Source organism: Ips typographus, linkage group LG1 (genome assembly GCF_016097725.1).
Source record: "Ips typographus isolate SLU linkage group LG1, UJ_Ityp_2.0, whole genome shotgun sequence".
In the NCBI taxonomy this organism is placed as follows: Eukaryota; Metazoa; Arthropoda; class Insecta; order Coleoptera; family Curculionidae; genus Ips; species Ips typographus.
In genome coordinates, this window is record NC_138422.1 from 29486554 (window position 1) to 29507624 (window position 21071).

Genomic DNA, 21071 nt, shown 5'->3' on the forward strand with positions numbered 1-21071 from the left:
TATTGCTGAAAGTAGCAACAAATAACTGATTTTGTCTTGGACAGTAAATTAAGAAGTACTTGTACCTAATTCTGTGGCATGAAAAATTTTTAAAATTTTTAATACAGAACATCAAATTAATTGTAGTACATTTTACAAACCAATCAGAAAGTAAACAACCTTTTTAAACTAGTGCATATCTTTAATATAGTAATTACTCAACTTGAATGAATAATGTCCTTTTCCCTAAAGCGATAATTAGTAATATTTTAAAAGAAAAGGAAAGGGAAAGACATGTATGTAAATCAATTTAGAAGAGTTATTTTATAGTGCGTTTCAAAAACTCTGTCCGTATATCTAATTATCAAATCAACTGAGTTTGATAAATTGCATTGGTATGGAATAATTCCACACATATGCAATTAAGCAAGATTGAATGGATAATACAACTATGCGGAAAGCAAACAAAAATCAGATGAACGTAGCAATTAAAAAATACTGGATGAATGTTTTGCATGTCATGTTTTGACGTTTTATTTGTCACATTCAATCAGTCTGTTATTGGCACACAAATGTGAGATTTGTAATTTTTTTCTTTTATTAAAGTGCGAATAAATACAATTATTGGATTTAATGTTTAGCTGAAAGCAAAAGAGTGTCACACAAATTCTGTAGATACACGACACTAAACGGGTCGTAATGGATGTGCATGTGAAACTGTACAGAGTGCTGCATTTTCGATGGTTTTACGGGGTACAGAGAAAACGGTAATAGATATAGAAAAGAAAAAAAGTAGCATACGTGTTCTGATCTCATTTTCTGAGCTCAGATGACTGGCGAAAAGTGGGCGGCGCAAACTTCTTTTGTTTCAAAGATACGGGGGGCTTTTGAAAATTGGTCATTTTGGAACCTCCTCTGTATTTCATTTGCTATTAAAGTTATCAATTAAAGTTATAAAGTCATCAAAGTACAGTAACAAACTGTGTGACATGTCACAATCGGTCATGTAACTTTTAAAATGCAGTTTAAACGCTGAAAATTTGGTAAGTTAAATTTAGACAGTTGCAAAAGCTGAAATTGTAAAATACACGTCACGTGACGTTGATAACCCCATTCTGACTTTGTAACGTTGTAGAGCCTAGTTGACATTTGTCGAAACTAGTCACGTGACTTTTAAAATGTAGTTTAAACTTTGAAAATTGGTAAATTAAATTTAGACAGTTGTAAAAACTTAAATTGCAAGAGACACACACCACGTGACTTTTATAATGCAATTGTCGAACTTGAAACACTGTAAACGTTAATTGACATCTGTCAAAACAGTCACGTGACCAAAAGAAATAGTATGGACTGGAAAAGTTTGCTAAATCAAGTTTAGACAGTCGTAAAAATTTAAATTTTACAATATACGTCACGTGACGTTGATACTGCCGTTCTGATCCTGCAACACTGTAGAGGCTAGTTGATATCTGTCAAACCGAGTCATGTGACCTTTAGAATGTAATTTAAAGGTTTAAAAGTTAGTAAATTGGATTTGTATTTCAAGTGTCTTAATGACAGGCCATACACACAGGACATCACACCTGTCAAAAACAGTCAAGTGACCAAAAGCAATAGTATGGACTGTAAAAATTTGCTAAATCAAGTTTAGACAGCTGCAAAAGTTGAAATTGTAAGAGACATGTCACGTGACTTTGATAATCAAATTTTTGAGCTTGCAACACTGTAAAGGCCAATTGATACCTCAAAAACTCTCGTCAAAAACAGTCACGATCCTTTTAAAATGTAATATCAACTGCAAACATTTCCTAAATATGATATACAGGATATTGCAATTTTAACCGATAGAAGCAGCCATAACAGCGCTGAGCGCTGAGCTCACCCATAGTCAGCTCTAATGAATCACCCATAATTAACTCAATGAATTAAAAGTAATCAGAAATAATTAAGTCACCTTGCTCTGGGTTCCAGGACACAGAGGAATTGATGGAAATGAGAAAGTCAACATTCTGGCTAAAAAAGAGGCCGAGACTCTCTTTCTGTAGCTTTGAGGATGTCACCTGTAAACACGAACTCATATTGAAGGAGGAACAAGAAAGCCAAGCTCTGGGGACAACTCACTGAACTGGCGCACTCTAAGAAGCTTCTTGGAGGTTACAAAGGAAAGGAAGGAAGGAAAGGAGTAATGAATTGGTAAAATTGAGCAAGGGAAACCTACGCTTACTCACAGGTTTCCTTTCAGGACACTGTCGCTTGAGAGGCCACCTGAAGCGGATAAGAAATCACGGACACTGCAGATTATATGGGGATGAGGAAGAAACTCCTGAACACCTGCTTTGCGAATGTGATGCAGTCTCAAACATAAGGAACAACTTGTTTGCTAGCAGCATCATCAATGATGAGGAGATTTCTTCTCTAAAACCGACTCAGTTTCTGGCCTTTATTAAGGCTTTAAAGCTGGAGGAGAATCTGTCATGAGATTAGCCTCAACTCAGATCCTAGTAACGGGGGGTACAACAGCCAGTCCAAGTGTCCAAAATAGATGTGACGTCATTTGACAGTTGGTCACAAAATTTTAATCAGACTTTTCCCTGTTCTGTTTACAAAGTTTATCTCTTTCTTTGTCTAGGTCATTGATATGTAATAATACTTATAAATAAATCACATTCAAAACAGTTACCAACTTGAATACCTGTTCACATTCGTAAAACAAACGATCAGATTTCTACAATAAATCAAGTTTACATTGTCTTTTTCTTGTTGAGTTTAATTCAAATTGCATTTCAACAAACTTCAAAAAACCAAAAAAAACTGATGATGTTTTGGCTTGTGGCATGATAGTGCTCATCTGTACTTGGACATAAGTTTGCCCAACCGACTGATCAGACGTAATATTGAATGGCCTGCCAAGTCAACAGACTTAACTATGTTAGACTTTTCAATGACTATTAAAATTTCAAAATATTATATGATAGACCAAACAATTGGCGACAGTTGAGAAGGATGAGAAAGAGAAGTGCGAATTGATCGTCTTGGACGTTGTCATTGTTATATTATTTGAAAGGTTTGTTGTTTTTTTTGTTAATAGTTTTGATAGAGTACTATTAAATTTTTTGTTCTCTCTTCGATCTTCCTCTCATCAAACAAAAAAGTAAACATTTTTTATTTGGACAAAAACGCTGATTATCTTTACTTTTAACATGTACTCGCCACCTCTCTTGAATTTCTCGAATATTTTCGTTCGACTGCAGCAAACATCATCGAGGGAGTACACAAAACCAGAACAAGGCTTGATAATTGATGAAGCTCGGTCTCTTTTCGTCCAACTTTCCATTAAGGCGCCACGCTTTTGTTCGAACACAATACTTACAAATATCTTACTTATTTTGGTAACGTAACCAATCGAAATTAAAGACCAGCTCATTGGAAAACGCTTGCATTATATTCAAATATAACCCACTCAGCATATTCGGAAAATAGGACTGATGATCTTACATCAAAGTAAATACACAATAGTCAATTGGTATCTTTACAATTGGTAAATGTACAGGGTGCTGCATTTTCGATGGTTTTACAGAGAAAACGGTAATAGATAGAAAAAAAGTAGCATACGTGTTCCGATCTCTTTTTCCGAGCTGAGATGACTGGCGAAGAGTGGGCTGCGCAAACTTCTTTTGTTTCAAAGATACGGGGGGTTTTAGAAAATTGGTCATTTTTGAACCTCTTCAGTATTTCAGTTGCTCTTAAAGTTATCAAAAAAGGTTAGTTTAGTAACGCTAACAAATTTTCAAAGCGTGACATTTTAAATTGCGGAATTTTTCACAAACTGTTTTGAATGTTTGTATTACAAACAGCGGCGTTACTATGGAGACCACCCCGGCTCACTACAGATTTTCGTTCAGCCATGTATATTTTTGTTTACATTTCAAATTGACAATCATACGTCAAAATATTTTAATTTATGTGATTATTTAATGAAAACTACGTTACAGTGATTTATTAATTGTTAATATTGAAGAAGATAACTTAAATTTTATAAGTGTCTAAATCCCGTTTCGTTTAATATCAAATTTTCTTCAAAAAACGTATTCGAAAAAGGTAGGTGGTGTTTAATCAGTATAAAACGGTTTCCATTGGTGGAACTAGAAAGATTCTCGGAATTTGATTGGCTGCTGGTACAAAGAAGGAAATAATCAATAGAATTCTTTTAAAATTTGCCAGCATGAATGAGTTTCACGGACAAGTTAATTAACATAAAAATAGGAAACGACAAACTTTCTGCACTCATATGCGTGCGAATAAGTATCAAATTCTGCACGCGAGCAGAAAAAATTAGTTTTTCTACTTTGATCACAACTTTTGCCACGATGAAAAGTATTGCTTTCCGCACTTGTTAGGAAAATGACTATTTTTCGCAAATACCTCCGAAACTTTTTTGTACAGAAAACAGATTTTGTACACATTTTCTGTTTATAATAAGCTGTTTTGTGTGTTTTTTTGTACTGCTTCTTCTATTTGGAAGTAGCTTAACATTTTTTCTGAGGAAAAGTTTCAAAGGGATCACAGTATACAGGGTGTCCCACGACGAAAGATATTGATTGATATTGGAAAAAGTATAAATAGGAGAGTTTTGAGAATTTGGCAGGATACTGATGTGAGCGTGTCCAATCTAACTAAAATATTTTCAAGATGGTTACACTTTCGTTTATACCGGAAGTCGATCACAACTTTCTTATTTTAAATAGAACACCCTATATATTATTACATATTTGGATTCCTCACAAAATTCTGACCAACTTTTGTGTACAATACCCTATACCTATCTCTAGCCGTTTTCGAAATATTTGATGTTTTTCCAAAAAAGTGACAGTTGCAACGCTCAACATATTTTTGTACTCTGTCAAAACCGTATTTCATTTTGCAATGAAATTTTGGGTTATTGTAAATAAAGGATCGTTTTATTAAACTGAGGGTGCGTAATGACTCATTTGTATACAGGGTGGTCAAAAAAAAATCATAAACTTGCCACTAAAAAAAATGAAAAATCTTAAGTTTTTTAAATAGAAACCCACATTTTTTATGATGGAATCATTTTGAGCATTAAAAATTACTATACGTTTCAATTTACTTGCCTATACCTAAATCCAACCCATTTCGTTTTATTTGAGAATAAACATTTTTTTTATTATGCTGCACGGTTGGGATTATCTGGTGTTCTAGTTGGTCATGCTTTTGAAACACGGTGATATTGGAGACCTGCAGAGCATGTTAATAACACTAGTTTTGAGTGTTTTGACAACTGCAAATATACCGTAGCGGTTACGTTATTCAAACCAAGAATTCTTAAATCTGTTAATTATTTACGGAGAATGTGATAAAGTTGTGAGTAGAACGTGTGAGGTATTTGCAGCTCGTTATCCAGAAAAACCAAAGCCATCACCAAAAGCTGTCAAGTAAATAATTGAAAATTTTAAGAATACGGGATCTGGGAAGATAAAAGCTATTAAAACAAAACCAATCCTTAATAATACAAATGTAGAAATTGCAATTTTGGGCTATTTTGTTGCAAATCCAACTTCGTCAATAAGACCAGTTTCCGTAGAATCAGGCATATTCTAAAGCTCAATTCAAAGGATCCTGAAGAAACATAAATTTCACCCTTTTTCATTTAAATTAGTGTGACACTTAAAAGAGGTTGACTTTCCGAAGAGAGTGGTTTTTAGTGAGTTTTTGCTGACTAGTCACTATGGAGAAGAATTGTTTTTGAATAATATTATTTAGAGCGACGAGGCCAAATTCACTAAAAATGGAATATTCAATAGACATAATTCACACTACTGGTGTGACTGACATACATCCACACGTAATTAGAGAGAGAAATTTTCAAGAAATCTGGAGTTTTATGAATAAAAAATGTTTAGTCTCAAATAAAACGAAATGGGTTGGATTTAGGTATAGGCAAGTAAATTGAAACCTATAGTAATTTTTAATGCTCAAAATGATTCCGTCATAAAAAATGTGGGTTTCTATTTAAAAAACTTGAAATTTTTCATTTTTTTTAGTGGCAGGTTTATGATTTTTTTTTTGACGACCCTGTATACAAATGAGTCATTACGCACCCTCAGTTAAATAAAACGATCCTTTATTTACAATAACCCAAAGTTTCATTGCAAAATGAAATACGGTTTTGACAGAGTACAAAAATACGTTGAGCGTTGCAACTGTCACTTTTTTGGAAAAACATCAAATATTTCGAAAACGGCTAGAGATAGGCATAGGGCATTGTACACAAAAGTTGGTCAGAATTTTGTGAGGAATCCAAATATGTAATAATATATAGGGTGTTCTATTTAAAATAAGAAAGTTGTGATCGACTTCCGGTATAAACGGAAGTGCAACCATCTTGAAAATATTTTAGTTAGATTGGGCATGCCGACATCAGTATAAAAAAAATGAAAATAAACATTTATACAAAATTTGTTTGCGCATGAACGTAATAAACCCTAAACTACACAAAACCCGTAGCCAAACAAAACTCCTTTTCAGTTTCTCATCGTAACGTTCCTTTCGAAGTTTTCAGTCTTTAAGATCGAGTAAAGCTATTGCGATCGACGCGACGCGCGTCGCGGTCATTTAATCGTGGGCACCGTTCAATTTGTTTCCCGCCGGCGTCATTTATTTTCCGGCTTGCAAACGCCCGTCGTACCGGTTTTCCTGTTATTGCAATCATGAAAATATCACATTTATCAACCAAACACCTGTTAACATGCTAATTATTGGCGCTAGTTCAAGTTTCAATTTTGAACGACCGTGCAAGTTTGTTTTGGTACCTAAAAGTACTATTCGGAAAAACTACAGCAGTTATGCTATATCTCAGGAACTGTTCCAATCCTTTTGAAGAAGTACAAGAGTTTAGACTTTGTCATGATAATTGTTCGTGTATTCAACCTATCCAGGGAGTTTATGGTGATAACAGTACTGTCATCGACTCATTTTATCTCTACGAGGTAGGTTTAACATAAGCTCTAAATTTTAAGGTATTTGATTAAATTTGTTAGTTGTTTGAAAAATTAAACAACTAAAATTTATCAAAAAATGTTTTAACTTTTTGAAATTTATACAAAACCACCAACTTTTGCGGAAATAGTAAGATATCCACACAGTTATTTGAAATAGACTAAAAAAAGAGTGCGAGAAAACAATACAATGCGTAGAGTTTTTGAAACAGTAGTACATACAAAATAGGATATAAATGAAAAAAGAGTTTTCCAATGAAAAGGCCTTACACGCATTTTCAAAAATAAAGTTTTTGGTTTTAGTTTTTAAAAGAAAAACTTTTTTTTTATTGTATTTTTGATGTCAATTCAAAATACAGGATGGTCCAGTTTTAAATGTCAATAATTCACCAATCCATAGCCAATTAAAAAATAAGTTGACATTCATTTTCCTGAAAAGTGCTTCCTAAGGAAAATACAGTCCTTCAAATTTCTGTTTAAAAAATCGGTTTTTTTTTTGTCATAACTGTCAGACCGTTGGAGCAATATTGATCAAATTTGGAACAAGCACTTTATTACACGTTATTACGGTCAAAGACCCAAAACTAACCGAACCCAACTTAAAAATTGTCTTGGAAACGGAAAATTCACTTAAGAAGTTTAAAAAATATTATTGTAGTCAGTTTTCATAGTTTCCAGACAAACTTTAAAAACTTTAGTTTTGAAAATTGAATTAGAAAAGATAATAATTTCAGAAGCTTAAAAATTGTGTTTGTACCCAGTTTTCATGCAAATCGAGAGACTTTAATACTAAAAATTGACTCGTAGACATAAAAACTACTTTTTCAAGAATTTGTTATTACAAATTCATACATTTAAACCTTAAAAATTGACTTGAACACCAAAATGTGACTGAACAAATAAAAAGTGACATCAGAAGCTTAAAATTTGCATTTGAAGTAAGTTTTCATAATTTGAAGACAAATTTCAATATTTTAGTCTTGAAAATAGTCTTAGATGCAGGACATTGACATTAGATTCATGAAAATTGTCTTGAAAACTAACTTTTCGTGCTTTTTACTTTGCTTTTCATTTTCTTCGAATTCTGGATTATTTTTAGTGATTCAAAACTGCTTTCAGCTTGGAAAATCGAGTTTCAAGACTATCTTCACCAAATTATTGACATAGCAAACTTAAAAAACAATTTTTACATTCTTCATAGACTTAAAATGGCATTCGAAGCTTTGTCACTATTAAATCGACTTCTAGACACCTCAGTGCTAAAAATTCGGGTATTTCTTAATAAACTAGACTGTTTTTAGTGTTTTAAGACTGTTTTCAGTGCCTCAAATCGAGTTTCAAGACTATCTTTACAAAGTTTTTGACTTATCAGCCCTAAAAGCCAGTTTGTCCACTGACCATAGTCTTGAAAATGTTACTTCAAGCTTCTTCACTATTAAATTGACTTCTACACTCATAGGTGCAATAAATTGTAGCATCTCTAAGAAATTCAGACTGTTTTTAGTGCTTTTTAAGACTGAAAAATCGAGTTTAAGAGTATTTCCAAAAGTCAAGTTTCTTCAGTAATAAAAGTAAAAAATGTTGGTACCAAATGCTACAATAATAGTCTTGAGAACTAATTTTTAGAAATAAAATAGTCCGAAAATTTAATTTACTTCTTGACTTGTTGAAAGTTGAAGAAAATTGAGTTGTACACCAATTAAAGTCTTGAAAATATACTTTTGGACTCTCTTTAGTCCTAGTAAGATCCGTTCTAGCATTAAAAGTCAACTTTTATACTATTTTTAGTAGTAAAAACTGAGTTTCATGCACAATACAATCTTTGTCTTGATTTCCGGACTGTTTTTAGTTCTTGAATGCCAGTTTCAGACACTCAACCAGGATGGCAGTCTGAGAAAGCGAATCATAAGACCATTCCTAGTAGTAAAAAAGTTTTTAGACTATTCAGTACAAATTTGGACTTTCAAAAGTCTTGAATGTTCAGTTTTAAACTATAAAACGATTTTTTAAATTGAAATTTGGAGGACTGTATCTTCCTTAGGAAACGTTTTTCAGAAAAATGACACGATGCAAGTCAACTTATTTTTTGATTGGCTATCAAATGGTGACTTATTGACACTTAAAACTGGACCACCCTGTATATTGAAAAAATAAAAAAACTTTCTCATTGCACATTTTCTATAATTTTTTAAGTTATTGACTCTTTTTGGTATTTCTAGCTTCTGACAATAACTAAAACCAGTAAACGACAAAGTTTATAACAAGAAGTGAAAGAAAAATCAAAAAATAGGTAAACAAATTTTTAAGAAACAGGAGAACAAAATGTTTGCCTAACCTAACCTAAATTTGAATTTATGTCCGAATGCCAAAAATTAGTTCCTTTCATTTAAAATATTTACGGACAATAAACAACTCCACTTATAACAAATGTTCAGATAAGTGACAATACATAAAATACAAATGCGTTTTTGAAAAAAATGTTATCTACCACATTATGTAGGGAAAAACCACTTTTCGTGCATAAAAAAAAGACCAAAAAATTGTGACTTTATTTTTGCAAACGCCATGTAGGTAAGGCCTCCTCATTGTGCAGATGTTCCTTGATTTAGCCTACTTTGTATTCAATGCGATTTTGGAGATCCCTATGCAATGAATTCTTATTTTGGATATATCTTGTTTGCGACATATAGAAATAGAACTAACCTCCCCAGGGTACATATTTTTGAACCCAAAGGAATGGAATATATAACTATGAAGAGAAAGGTCTCTAGAATGTGACAGGAACCGCCATTGTTAGTCACATTCTATCACATCAAGAATTCCATTCCATACTTTCAAGAATTAGGGCTCAGATTGGTGAAGAAGTTATTACCTTGGCGCTAAACTTACAAATTTGAAAGCTCTTGTATTACGGAGGAAGAGGCCAGTCAGTCAGCCTCGAAACGTTTTAAATACAGGATTTTAAGCCTTAGAATATTGCTTTCTCTGTGGATCCTACCCAAAAAGACCAATTTCCCAATTACAGTTGTACGAGAACCAAAAACTAACTTATCTACTAGTTCAAACAAAAACGTTAAGAAAATATTGGCGAATAGGATCAATATGTAAATTTTTTTTACTGATTGAGAAAACATTCTGTTTTTTAGTTGAATTTGAACGCATCTGCTATTCTTCAGCGAGAACATAAAAACACACCAGAAGTGAAATTTTTGAACAATACATGAAATGATGGTAAAGATCAATAATAACATCTGGTGTGGCAACAAAATATCAAAAACTTGCATTTTTGTCTAAGCTTGAGTTTCTTTAGCAACGTACGACAAAAATATGTCCAAAATTGACCACCATTCACTCCAGGTTGAAATAGTATATTACGTAGCTAGTGCTGTAAGAAGCATTTTACGCACGATATGGAAAAAGTTACGCAAGAAGCCGCGTAGCGGCGAATGTGTAATTCCATAAGTGCGTAAAATGTCTTAGAGCACCTGTGATGTACTATACTTTACCTACGACCAAGTGTAAAGTTTTAACTTAAAAATTTTTTTTAAATATCTTTTCAACATATTAACATCATACTTGTACTAATCATAGGAATTGTTCTATTAAGGAAAAAATAATAATGTAATAAAAAAAAATTACAAAAACATGTTACTTAATTGTTAATGTTGTTCTTAAAATAATGATTTATGGTGATATTATAGTTATTAGGAACAAATGACGTATCTGTTTTATTGCTTGTTGAGACTTAGACAAGGGTTACATTATTGCTATTATACACCTCAGTTGAATTATTATTATTATTATTATTAGTAATAGTTTCAGTAGCTTTACTTGATGTGTTTGCTATTGCAGATGATATTCTTCTAGACAGATTTTCTCCAGCATTAGAACAGTTAGTTTTTGCCCGATCTTAGAACTGTGCGTTTTTTTTACAGCTTTATTATATAGGTATATCCAATAGCAAACAACAACTGTGCGTAAAGAGGGTCATTACGTAACGGAAAACTATGTGTAATTAGCTATTTACACTGAGGTGGTAGGTATTTTTTTTTTCGTTGTAACGTAAATAACTTCATGCTAAAAATGTTTATCCAATCTCCTAGAAATCGTATGAAATTGAAGAGAATATTTGAATAGAACGTTCTTACAGACAAATACTGTTAATATGCTAAAAAATGACTGGAATTTTGAATAAAAAGTTTTTCCCAAATGTAATATGATGATATTTTTTAAAAAACCTTTTTTAAAAAAAATAGATTTTATTGACTAAATTCAAAATACAGTGTAATGTTACAATTTTACCCTTCACGCTTATTCATTGTATTCAATAGAATAATATGTTTTTTTTCCAACATTTTCTTTTCGTTGAAACGATTATCAATAAACTTGAACCATTAATCATTGGAGATCAGTGACCGATGTGAATTAAGAATTTATGACTCTACAAGTCGCAAACCGCCCATGTTATTTCGAAAACTTCCTTCCCTATATTCCTATTTTGCTGAAGTTGGATATGTTTACTTTCTTTGACAAATCTGTATTCGTTGGAAGTTTGCCAGAATACACTTCAACGTTAGCAACTCATATTTTCACTGGGAGGAAAAAACTTTCTTTTCGTAAATTATGTTACCGAATGTTCGATACATATTAGGCAAACACAAAAATGTTAGCGTATTTGAAAAAATAAAATGTATCGTAGGAAATTATTAAGAAAGAAAAAATTCTCATAGGTGTTGAAGAGCAGATTAAATTAACTATTACCATTTTAAGTTCTGGAAGGGAAGAAGCTATGCTTATTTCTGTTTAAGGATCACACAAATGGAAATACTTTGAAAGTGATATACTATTAATTAATTCAAACTTTAACACTTTAATATGCACCCTGGACTATGACATGCAACTAAAATTATAACAAAACAGACTGTATTCTTCTCAGTCCGTATTTATCCACTCCTGGATGTAGGCCTCTTCCAAATCCCTCCACGCCTTTCTCTTTCTAGCAGTCCGGGTCCAGTTCCTTCCTGCAACATTCTGGATATCGTCTCTGAGGCCTACCAATGCTCCATTTGGTCTCTCTTGGGCATCCTATGTGCCCACCTGTGGTTGTCCTGCCCTGCCACATGACCAGCCCATCTCCATTTCAGTTGTGCCACAAGCCTTAGAACATCTGTCACTTTAGTTCTTCTACGAATTTCCTCGTTGCGGATTCTATCCCTTAGAGTGATTCCTATCATAGCCCTCTCCATTGCTCGTTGGGTGGTTTGCAGTTCATTGGCAAATTTGTGGGTAATTGTTTCTCGTCCATATGTGAGATCCGGCATCACGCAGGCATCACACACTCTTCTTTTCAAATTTATAGGAAATTCACTAGATTTTAAGGATAAATCCTAGTCTGCCAAAGGCTACCCAGGAGAGGCCTCTTCTTGTGATTTCAGAAGATTGATTTTCTTTGCCAACTTGAATTTTGTGGCCTAAGTAAACATATTCCGAGACAACCTTCAGGGGTTGGTCGTTAATGTCTTCTGTACTCATGATCTTTGTTTTGTTCAAATTTTCTCGATGAAGCATGTTTTTCAGCTCTTCACCTGTGCTGGCAACGACCATATCCATCGATATTAACTCCTCTAATACTTTAAATTGAATTTCATGTTGTAAATAATTGTACTTTATAATTATGTATGTTTAAACGATCTTTTTGTATTACTTTACAATGGAACTATAAAGCAAAGATGCGTAATATTTATACCGTTAGTTTCGAGCACTGTCAGTTGAACCGCTCGACATAACTACTACTAAACCATTTATTTTAATTGTATGTGGTTAACATCCTTCTGTAATTGACTTGAGTAGTTGTGGTTTTTCAGGTTTAAGACCAAATAAAACTTGGTGACGATCTGAACAATTTCCGACGTTTTAATAGTATAAAATTCCTGGGCCCAGGAAGTTTTATCATCACCCAACATTGTGATTTTGGATAGCAAAATACAGCCAAATGTCATCAGGGTCAGGACTTTTGTAAATCGTGGCATTTATAGGAACAAATCGATTAGCAATCGAAAAATCGGATTTTAAATTCGATGGACAAAATTAAGTTTAATACGTGGAAAGAAGAAGAAATGCTTCAGGAAAAGCTGACTAATTGTTAAAAGAAGATTGACTGAGAGGACAAATGCCAATTATGTTTCAAAGTAGGCGATATGCTTCAGAAAAGAGCGGAAAATCAGGTGACTAAAGGCTTGGAATAATTGAAAGAAGACTTGACGTGATTTCTGACACAATTAGTTGTCATTTCGAATTAGGTCGATTCTCTACATACTCAACGGTACAAATACACGGCATATCTTTACATATGTATTACAATTTATGTGATAATTCGGTTTCGCCTAATAACCATGTTTGTGACAGCAGACATAAAGTTGTTGGTTTAAGCGTGCAAAGAGCGCTCTAAATTGGATATAATTTACTACAAAATTAGGTACATTCAAGCTGGCAAGACTTGTATGCTGCAAAGCAGCAAAATGTAATATAAATCATCGATTAATATTATGTTTTTTTTGTGGTAGTGGAAACTTTTGTAGAACAGAATATATCACAGAAACACTCTGAACATAGCTGATTAGCATAGGAAATTGTTTTTACTTTTATTTCCTTGAATTTTATTGCCAACGTTTCAATCCACAAAATTAAACATCCTATACTGGATTCAGTAAAAGTCAGTAAAAGTATACTGGCGATATTTAAGAAAGCGATGAAATGCCTTTTTAGTTAATAAGAAAAAGCGTTTTTATAGTGTTATGTCTTGGTGAAGACGTTATGCTAAATTCAAATTGACTTTATCTTTTTTGACTAGCTAATAAAAACATTTAAAAAACTGAAAATTAAATTTTATTTACAAGCCCAACTGTCTTTAAAAATAAATAATTGGAAAAAGTGTATTAATGTCATGGGTGTGCTTATAATTAATAGATCCCATTTACTGACCCTCGATCATTACTCTCATGTTCAAAATGTATTATAATATACAGGGTGATTCCAAAGTTGGGGCTTTCCTTTCACCTGCGAATAGGACTTCAAAAAATAAGGTTCAATAACGAAGATACAGAGTGTCAAAGTTTTACTGAAAAAACGAAAATGAAAATTAACTTTAACTTAATTTTAACTAACTGACAGGTTATTTCCTATCAACACACATTAACAATTTTTTTTTTTAATTTTCTAACTTTTTTAATTTTTGAGAAATTTCAATTCGAAAATTGTGTCACTTTTTGTGAGTTTGTAGCTTTGTTGCTAGGTTTGAAGCCTTGTGAAGCTGTAATTTGCACTCCAATCTAGATTTTTTATATATCAATAGAAAGAGGATGAAAAATGTTACAAAATGTCGGTTGAGAGAATTTTCTAACTTTTTCAGTTTTTGAGAAATTTCAATTCGAAAATTGTGTCACTTTTTGTGAGTTTGCAGCGTTGTTGCCAGGTTTGAAGCCTTGTGAAGCTGTAATTTGTTCTCCAATCTAGATTTTTTATATATCATTAGAAAGAGGATGAAAAATGTTACAAAATGTCGGTTGAGCGAATTTTCTAACTTTTTCAGTTTTTGAGAAATTTCAATTCGAAAATTGTGTCACTTTTTGTGAGTTTGTAGCTTTGTTGCTAGGTTTGAAGCCTTGTGAAGCTGTAATTTGCACTCCAATCTAGATTTTTTATATGTCAATAGAAAGAGGATGAAAAATGTTACAAAATGTCGGTTGAGAGAATTTTCTAACTTTTTCAGTTTTTGAGAAATTTCAATTCGAAAATTGTGTCACTTTTTGTGAGTTTGCAGCGTTGTTGCTAAGTTTGAAGCCTTGTGAAGCTGTAATTTGCACTCCAATCTAGATTTTTTTAATATCAATAGAAAGAGGATGAAAAATGTTACAAAATGACGGTTAAGCGAATTTTCTAACTTTTTCAGTTTTTGAGAAATTTCAATTCGAAAATTGTGTCACTTTTTGTGAGTTTGTAGCTTTGTTGCTAGGTTTGAAGCCTTGTGAAGCTGTAATTTGCACTCCAATCTAGATTTTTTATATGTCAATAGAAAGAGGATGAAAAATGTTACAAAATGTCGGTTGAGAGAATTTTCTAACTTTTTCAGTTTTTGAGAAATTTCAATTCGAAAATTGTGTCACTTTTTGTGAGTTTGCAGCGTTGTTGCTAAGTTTGAAGCCTTGTGAAGCTGTAATTTGCACTCCAATCTAGATTTTTTTAATATCAATAGAAAGAGGATGAAAAATTTTACAAAATGACGGTTGAGCGAATTTTCTAACTTTTTCAGTTTTTGAGAAATTTCAATTCGAAAATTGTGTCACTTTTTGTGAGTTTGTAGCTTTGTTGCTAGGTTTGAAGCTTTGTGAAGCTGTAATTTGCATTCCAATCTAGATTTTTTATATATCAATAGAAAGAGGATGAAAAATTTTACAAAATGACGGTTGAGCGAATTTTCTAACTTTTTCAGTTTTTGAGAAATTTCAATTCGAAAATTGTGTCACTTTTTGTGAGTTTGCAGCGTTGTTGCTAAGTTTGAAGCCTTGTGAAGCTGTAATTTGCATTCCAATCTAGATTTTTTATATATCAATAGAAAGAGGATGAAAAATGTTACAAAATGTCGGTTGAGAGAATTTTCTAACTTTTTCAGTTTTTGAGAAATTTCAATTCGAAAATTGTGTCACTTTTTGTGAGTTTGCAGCGTTGTTGCTAAGTTTGAAGCCTTGTGAAGCTGTAATTTGCACTCCAATCTAGATTTTTTTAATATCAATAGAAAGAGGATGAAAAATGTTACAAAATGTCGGTTGAGCGAATTTTCTAATTTTTTCAGTTTTTGAGAAATTTTAATTCGAAAATTGTGTCACTTTTTGTGAGTTTGTAGCTTTGTTGCTAGGTTTGAAGCTTTGTGAAGCTTTGTGAAGCTGTAATTTGCATTCCAATCTAGATTTTTTATATATCAATAGAAAGAGGATGAAAAATGTTACAAAATGTCGGTTGAGAGAATTTTCTAACTTTTTCAGTTTTTGAGAAATTTCAATTCGAAAATTGTGTCACTTTTTGTGAGTTTGCAGCGTTGTTGTTAAGTTTGAAGCCTTGTGAAGCTGTAATTTGCACTCCAATCTAGATTTTTTATATATCAATGGAAAGAGGATGAAAAATGTTACAAAATGACGGTTGAGCGAATTTTCTAACTTTTTCAGTTTTTGAGAAATTTCAATTCGAAAATTGTGTCACTTTTTGTGAGTTTGTAGCTTTGTTGCTAGGTTTGAAGCTTTGTGAAGCTGTAATTTGCATTCCAATCTAGATTTTTTATATATCAATAGAAAGAGGATGAAAAATTTTACAAAATGACGGTTGAGCGAATTTTCTTTTTCAGTTTTTGAGAAATTTCAATTCGAAAATTGTGTCACATTTTGTGAGTTTGCAGCGTTGTTGCCAGGTTTGAAGCCTTGTGAAGCTGTAATTTGCACTCCAATCTAGATTTTTTATATATCAATAGAAAGAGGATGAAAAATGTTACAAAATGTCGGTTGAGAGAATTTTCTAACTTTTTCAGTTTTTGAGAAATTTCAATTCGAAAATTGTGTCACTTTTTGTGAGTTTGCAGCGTTGTTGCTAAGTTTGAAGCCTTGTGAAGCTGTAATTTGCACTCCAATCTAGATTTTTTATATATCAATGGAAAGAGGATGAAAAATGTTACAAAATGTCGGTTGAGAGAATTTTCTAACTTTTTCAGTTTTTGAGAAATTTCAATTCGAAAATTGTGTCACTTTTTGTGAGTTTGCAGCGTTGTTGCTAAGTTTGAAGCCTTGTGAAGCTGTAATTTGCACTCCAATCTAGATTTTTTTAATATCAATAGAAAGAGGATGAAAAATGTTACAAAATGTCGGTTGAGCGAATTTTCTAATTTTTTCAGTTTTTGAGAAATTTTAATTCGAAAATTGTGTCACTTTTTGTGAGTTTGTAGCTTTGTTGCTAGGTTTGAAGCTTTGTGAAGCTTTGTGAAGCTGTAATTTGCATTCCAATCTAGATTTTTTATATATCAATAGAAAGAGGATGAAAAATTTTACAAAATGACGGTTGAGCGAATTTTCTTTTTCAGTTTTTGAGAAATTTCAATTCGAAAATTGTGTCACATTTTGTGAGTTTGCAGCGTTGTTACCAGGTTTGAAGCCTTGTGAAGCTGTAATTTGCACTCCAATCTAGATTTTTTATATATCAATAGAAAGAGGATGAAAAATGTTACAAAATGTCGGTTGAGCGAATTTTCTAACTTTTTCAGTTTTTGAGAAATTTCAATTCGAAAATTGTGTCACTTTTTGTGAGTTTGCAGCGATGTTGCCAGGTTTGAAGCCTTGTGAAGCTGTAATGTGCACTTCAATCTAGATTTTTTATATATCGTTGAAAAGATGATAAAAAATGCTATAAAATATCGATAGTATCTTTAGTTATTGTTCATACTTCAAAAAAGCTTCAAACGAAAAAAAACCCTATTTTTTGAAGCCCTATTCGCAGGTGAAAGGAAAGCCCCAACTTTGGAATCACCCTGTAGAATGTCAGTATAGAAAACTTGTCTTCTATGACTTTTAGTCCAAAATAAGAAATTTTTTTTAAATTTAAACTTCAACTCTAATATCTGCATTTTGTCACATTATTCCGAAAATGAGAGGAACTTCAGTATCTATTTGTTAATTTTTGTAAATGAGTGAGGATTTTCGTTTGTTCAAAGGAAGAACAAAAACTACTTTGATGGGAGTTTTAGCTGCCTATTGGCATTATTTCATATGTTTGACTGATCTATGAGTATCTAATGCTCTCTAACTTCTAAATTTCCGCTTATATTGCTTATACAAACAACCGAATATACAGTAGAAGTACCGTGGTGATTGATTGATTAAGTGGCAAAAAAGGTTTAAAGTAAGAATTAGCGTAATCGTTCAATTATGTCAGAACTACAGTGATCAAAATACTGTCCAGTAGTTTCCAAATATTTCCAGAATTCAGAAGAATCTCTGTCATTTGTTGCATTTCTTTAGCTCACATTGTGGAATATTATTAATACACTAAAAATATAAAGTCTTGGAGTTTTCTTTGTTTTTGTGATACTGTTTGAATAAGTGAATAGCTAATAATATTATTCTATAAGAATGTGTTAAAATTTCATTTCCTTCATTGGAGGACCGATTTGGTTTCAATTTTACGAAACTATATTAAATCCATAATTGTTAACGTTTCCTTCCATATTTTTAAACTTGTTTCCATTAATAAGCGGTAGCAATACGTTTCAGTAAATTTTCTTCACGTTCAACTGATAATTCGGTCACATCCACTATGAATAAATTCATGATAGCGCCACTCGTGTAATAATTATCATTTCATTCCTTTTTCGCTAACAACAATAATTCAGAAAAAGCATTTCAAACAGGAACTCGTTACAAAATCAATGAATAATTTAACACAGCGGTTTAAATGTGACAAATAACCCTTCAGTTAGAGCATGTTTAGAAACGGCAACTAATGACATTTCCAATTTGAATGTCTAAAGCAAACCTAGTGTATTACCGTACTGTTTTAATGGCATTTCATAGAGCAGCATACAAAGTATGCTAGTTTTGCCCGAAACTTAAGTCTCTATTCGAATAGCATGAATTCCAAATTTCTGTATGAATTTAAGAAAGAGGAATAACATCCGACATTACAATGGTTCAATTATCTACTTTACAACAACACAGTACAATCCAAGATTCGGGTCGTTCAATTCCAAACAAGAAGTTCTGATTAAGCCCATTTCAAACTGGGTCCAAAAGACGACACTCTGGAAATAACACTTAAGTTAATTTGTCCCAAAATACCCTACAGACTATTCCACTTATTATCTAGTTTGATTGGATAACTGAGCAACATACAGCTAAAAGTTTTTCTTGGCATCAAGCTTTATAAAATTAAGTTAAAATGAGCCTTATTAAGTAATTTACGTCGTATGTTGTTTATTAACTTTGGAGCATTTAGTAAACGGGGGTTATATGGCGAAAGAGAAGATTATTATAGAGAAGAACTTGTTCTCTATAATAAGACATAATTCAATACTACTAATTTTACCATGCATTTAAGGAGGACTTATTTCAAGAAGTCTAGAGTTCCTAACAAAATTAATCAACTTTGGAAATGGTCATTAAGATAATGAGAACTGGTCTGGAGAATACAAGTCTTTTATCATCACGACAGTGCACCATTTCAAAAATAGCTTTCTACAAATTAATTTTGATGACCACTCGTTGACCATTATTTTGTATGGTGTGCTATTAGGACAAAAGTACCCCTTTATACCATTAAAAGAGAATGACTATGTTTATATCCTTAAAAACGAATCTAATCATATCTTAGGTAAAAAAATATGAGATATAGCTTACTGTTTGTTGCTTATTAGATCCCAAAAGATTTTTGTCTTCTTTGCAAAAATGTGTGATAAGAATACCAAATTTGCTGTCTGATATTTCATAATCTGTCTCTTTGATACTGAATTTTTAAGTTTAGCTGGATGTTCATGTGCGCCAAACTAGAGGCTAGAGGCACAAGTATCCTGATTGATTTATTATTAAAAAGTCATTATGATTCTCCATAAATGACTTACTTAGATGCAAGTTCTTTTTCAAACTACGGCATTAGAAATAAATGAGCACATTTCGCATAAAAATACAGGGTGGTCCAGTTTCAAATGTCAATAATTCACCCATCCATAGCCAATTAAAAAATAAGTTGACATTCATTATGTCATTTTCCTGAAAAGTGCTTCTTAAGGAAAATACAGTCCTTTAAATTTCTGTTTAAAAAATCGTTTTTTTTTGTCATAACTGTCAGACCGTTGGAGCAATATTGATCAAATTTGGAACAAGCACTTTATTACACGTTATTACGGTCAAAAACCCAAAACTAACCCAACCCAACTTAAAAATGGTCTTGGAAACGGAAAATTCACTTAAGAAGTTTAAAAAATATTATTGTAGCCAATTTTCATAGTTTCCAGACAAATTAAGAGACTTTAGTTTTGAAAATTGAATTAGAAAAGATACAAATTTCAGAAGCTTAAAAATTGTGTCTGTAACTAGTTTTCATGCAAATCGACTTTAATACTAAAAATTGACTTGTAGACATAAAAACTACTTTTTCAAGAATTTGTTACAACAAATTCATACATTTAAACCTTAAAAATTGACTTGAACCCCAAAATGTAACTGAACTAATGAAAAGTGACATCAGAAGCTTAAAATTTGCATTTGAAGTAAGTTTTCATAATTTGAAGACACATTTCAATATTTTAGTGTTGAAAATAGTCTTAGAGGCAGGACATTGACATTAGATTCATGAAAATTGTCTTGAAAACGAACTTTTCGTGCTTTTTACTTTGCTTTTTATTTTCTTCGACTTCTGGACTATTTTTAGTGCTTCAAAACTGCTTTCAGCTTGGAAAATCGAGTTTCAAGACTATCTTCACCAAGTTATTGACATAGCAAACTTAAAAAAGACTTAAAATGGCATTCGAAGCTTTGTCACTATTAAATCGACTTTCAGTGCTAAAAATTCGGGTGTATTTCTTAATAAACTACTGTTTTTAGTGTTTTAAGGCTGTTTTCAGTGCCTCAAATCGAGTTTCATGACTATCTTTACAAATTTTTTGACTTATCAAGCCTAAAAGCCAATGTGTCCACTGACCATAGTCTTGAAAATGTTATTTCAAGCTTCTTCACTGTTAAATTGACTTCTGCACTCATAGGTGCAATAAATTGTAGCATCTCTAAGAAATTCAGACTGTTTTTAATGCTTTTTAAGACTGAAAAATTGAGTTTAAGACTATTTCCAAAAGTCAAGTTTCTTCTGTAATAAAAATAAAAAATTTTGGTACCAAATGCTACAATAATAGTCTTGAGAACTAATTTTTAGAAATAAAATGTCCGAAAATTTAACTTACTTCTAGACTTGTTGTCCAGTCCAGAAAATTGAGTTGTACACCAATTAAAGTCTTGAAAATATACTTTTGGACTCTCTTTAGTCCTAGTAAAG

General features: G+C 32.2%; 1 protein-coding gene across 4 annotated transcripts in view; it reads left to right on the forward strand.

Annotated features, from left to right (window-relative positions):
- Positions 1–6522: 6522 nt before the first annotated feature.
- Positions 6523–21071, forward strand: part of LOC145727655 (cardioacceleratory peptide receptor-like) — a 52140-nt gene continuing 37591 nt past the window's right edge. For 2 of the 4 annotated variants that reach the window (XM_081977381.1, XM_081977413.1), the window contains exon 1: positions 6525–6986. In XM_081977381.1, coding sequence (XP_081833507.1) covers positions 6843–6986 — 144 coding nt within the window. In that variant the 5' untranslated portion in view covers positions 6525–6842. Of the gene's footprint in view, positions 6987–21071 lie in introns of all 4 variants that reach the window. The other 2 variants (XM_081977392.1, XM_081977403.1) reach the window with 2 other exon arrangements.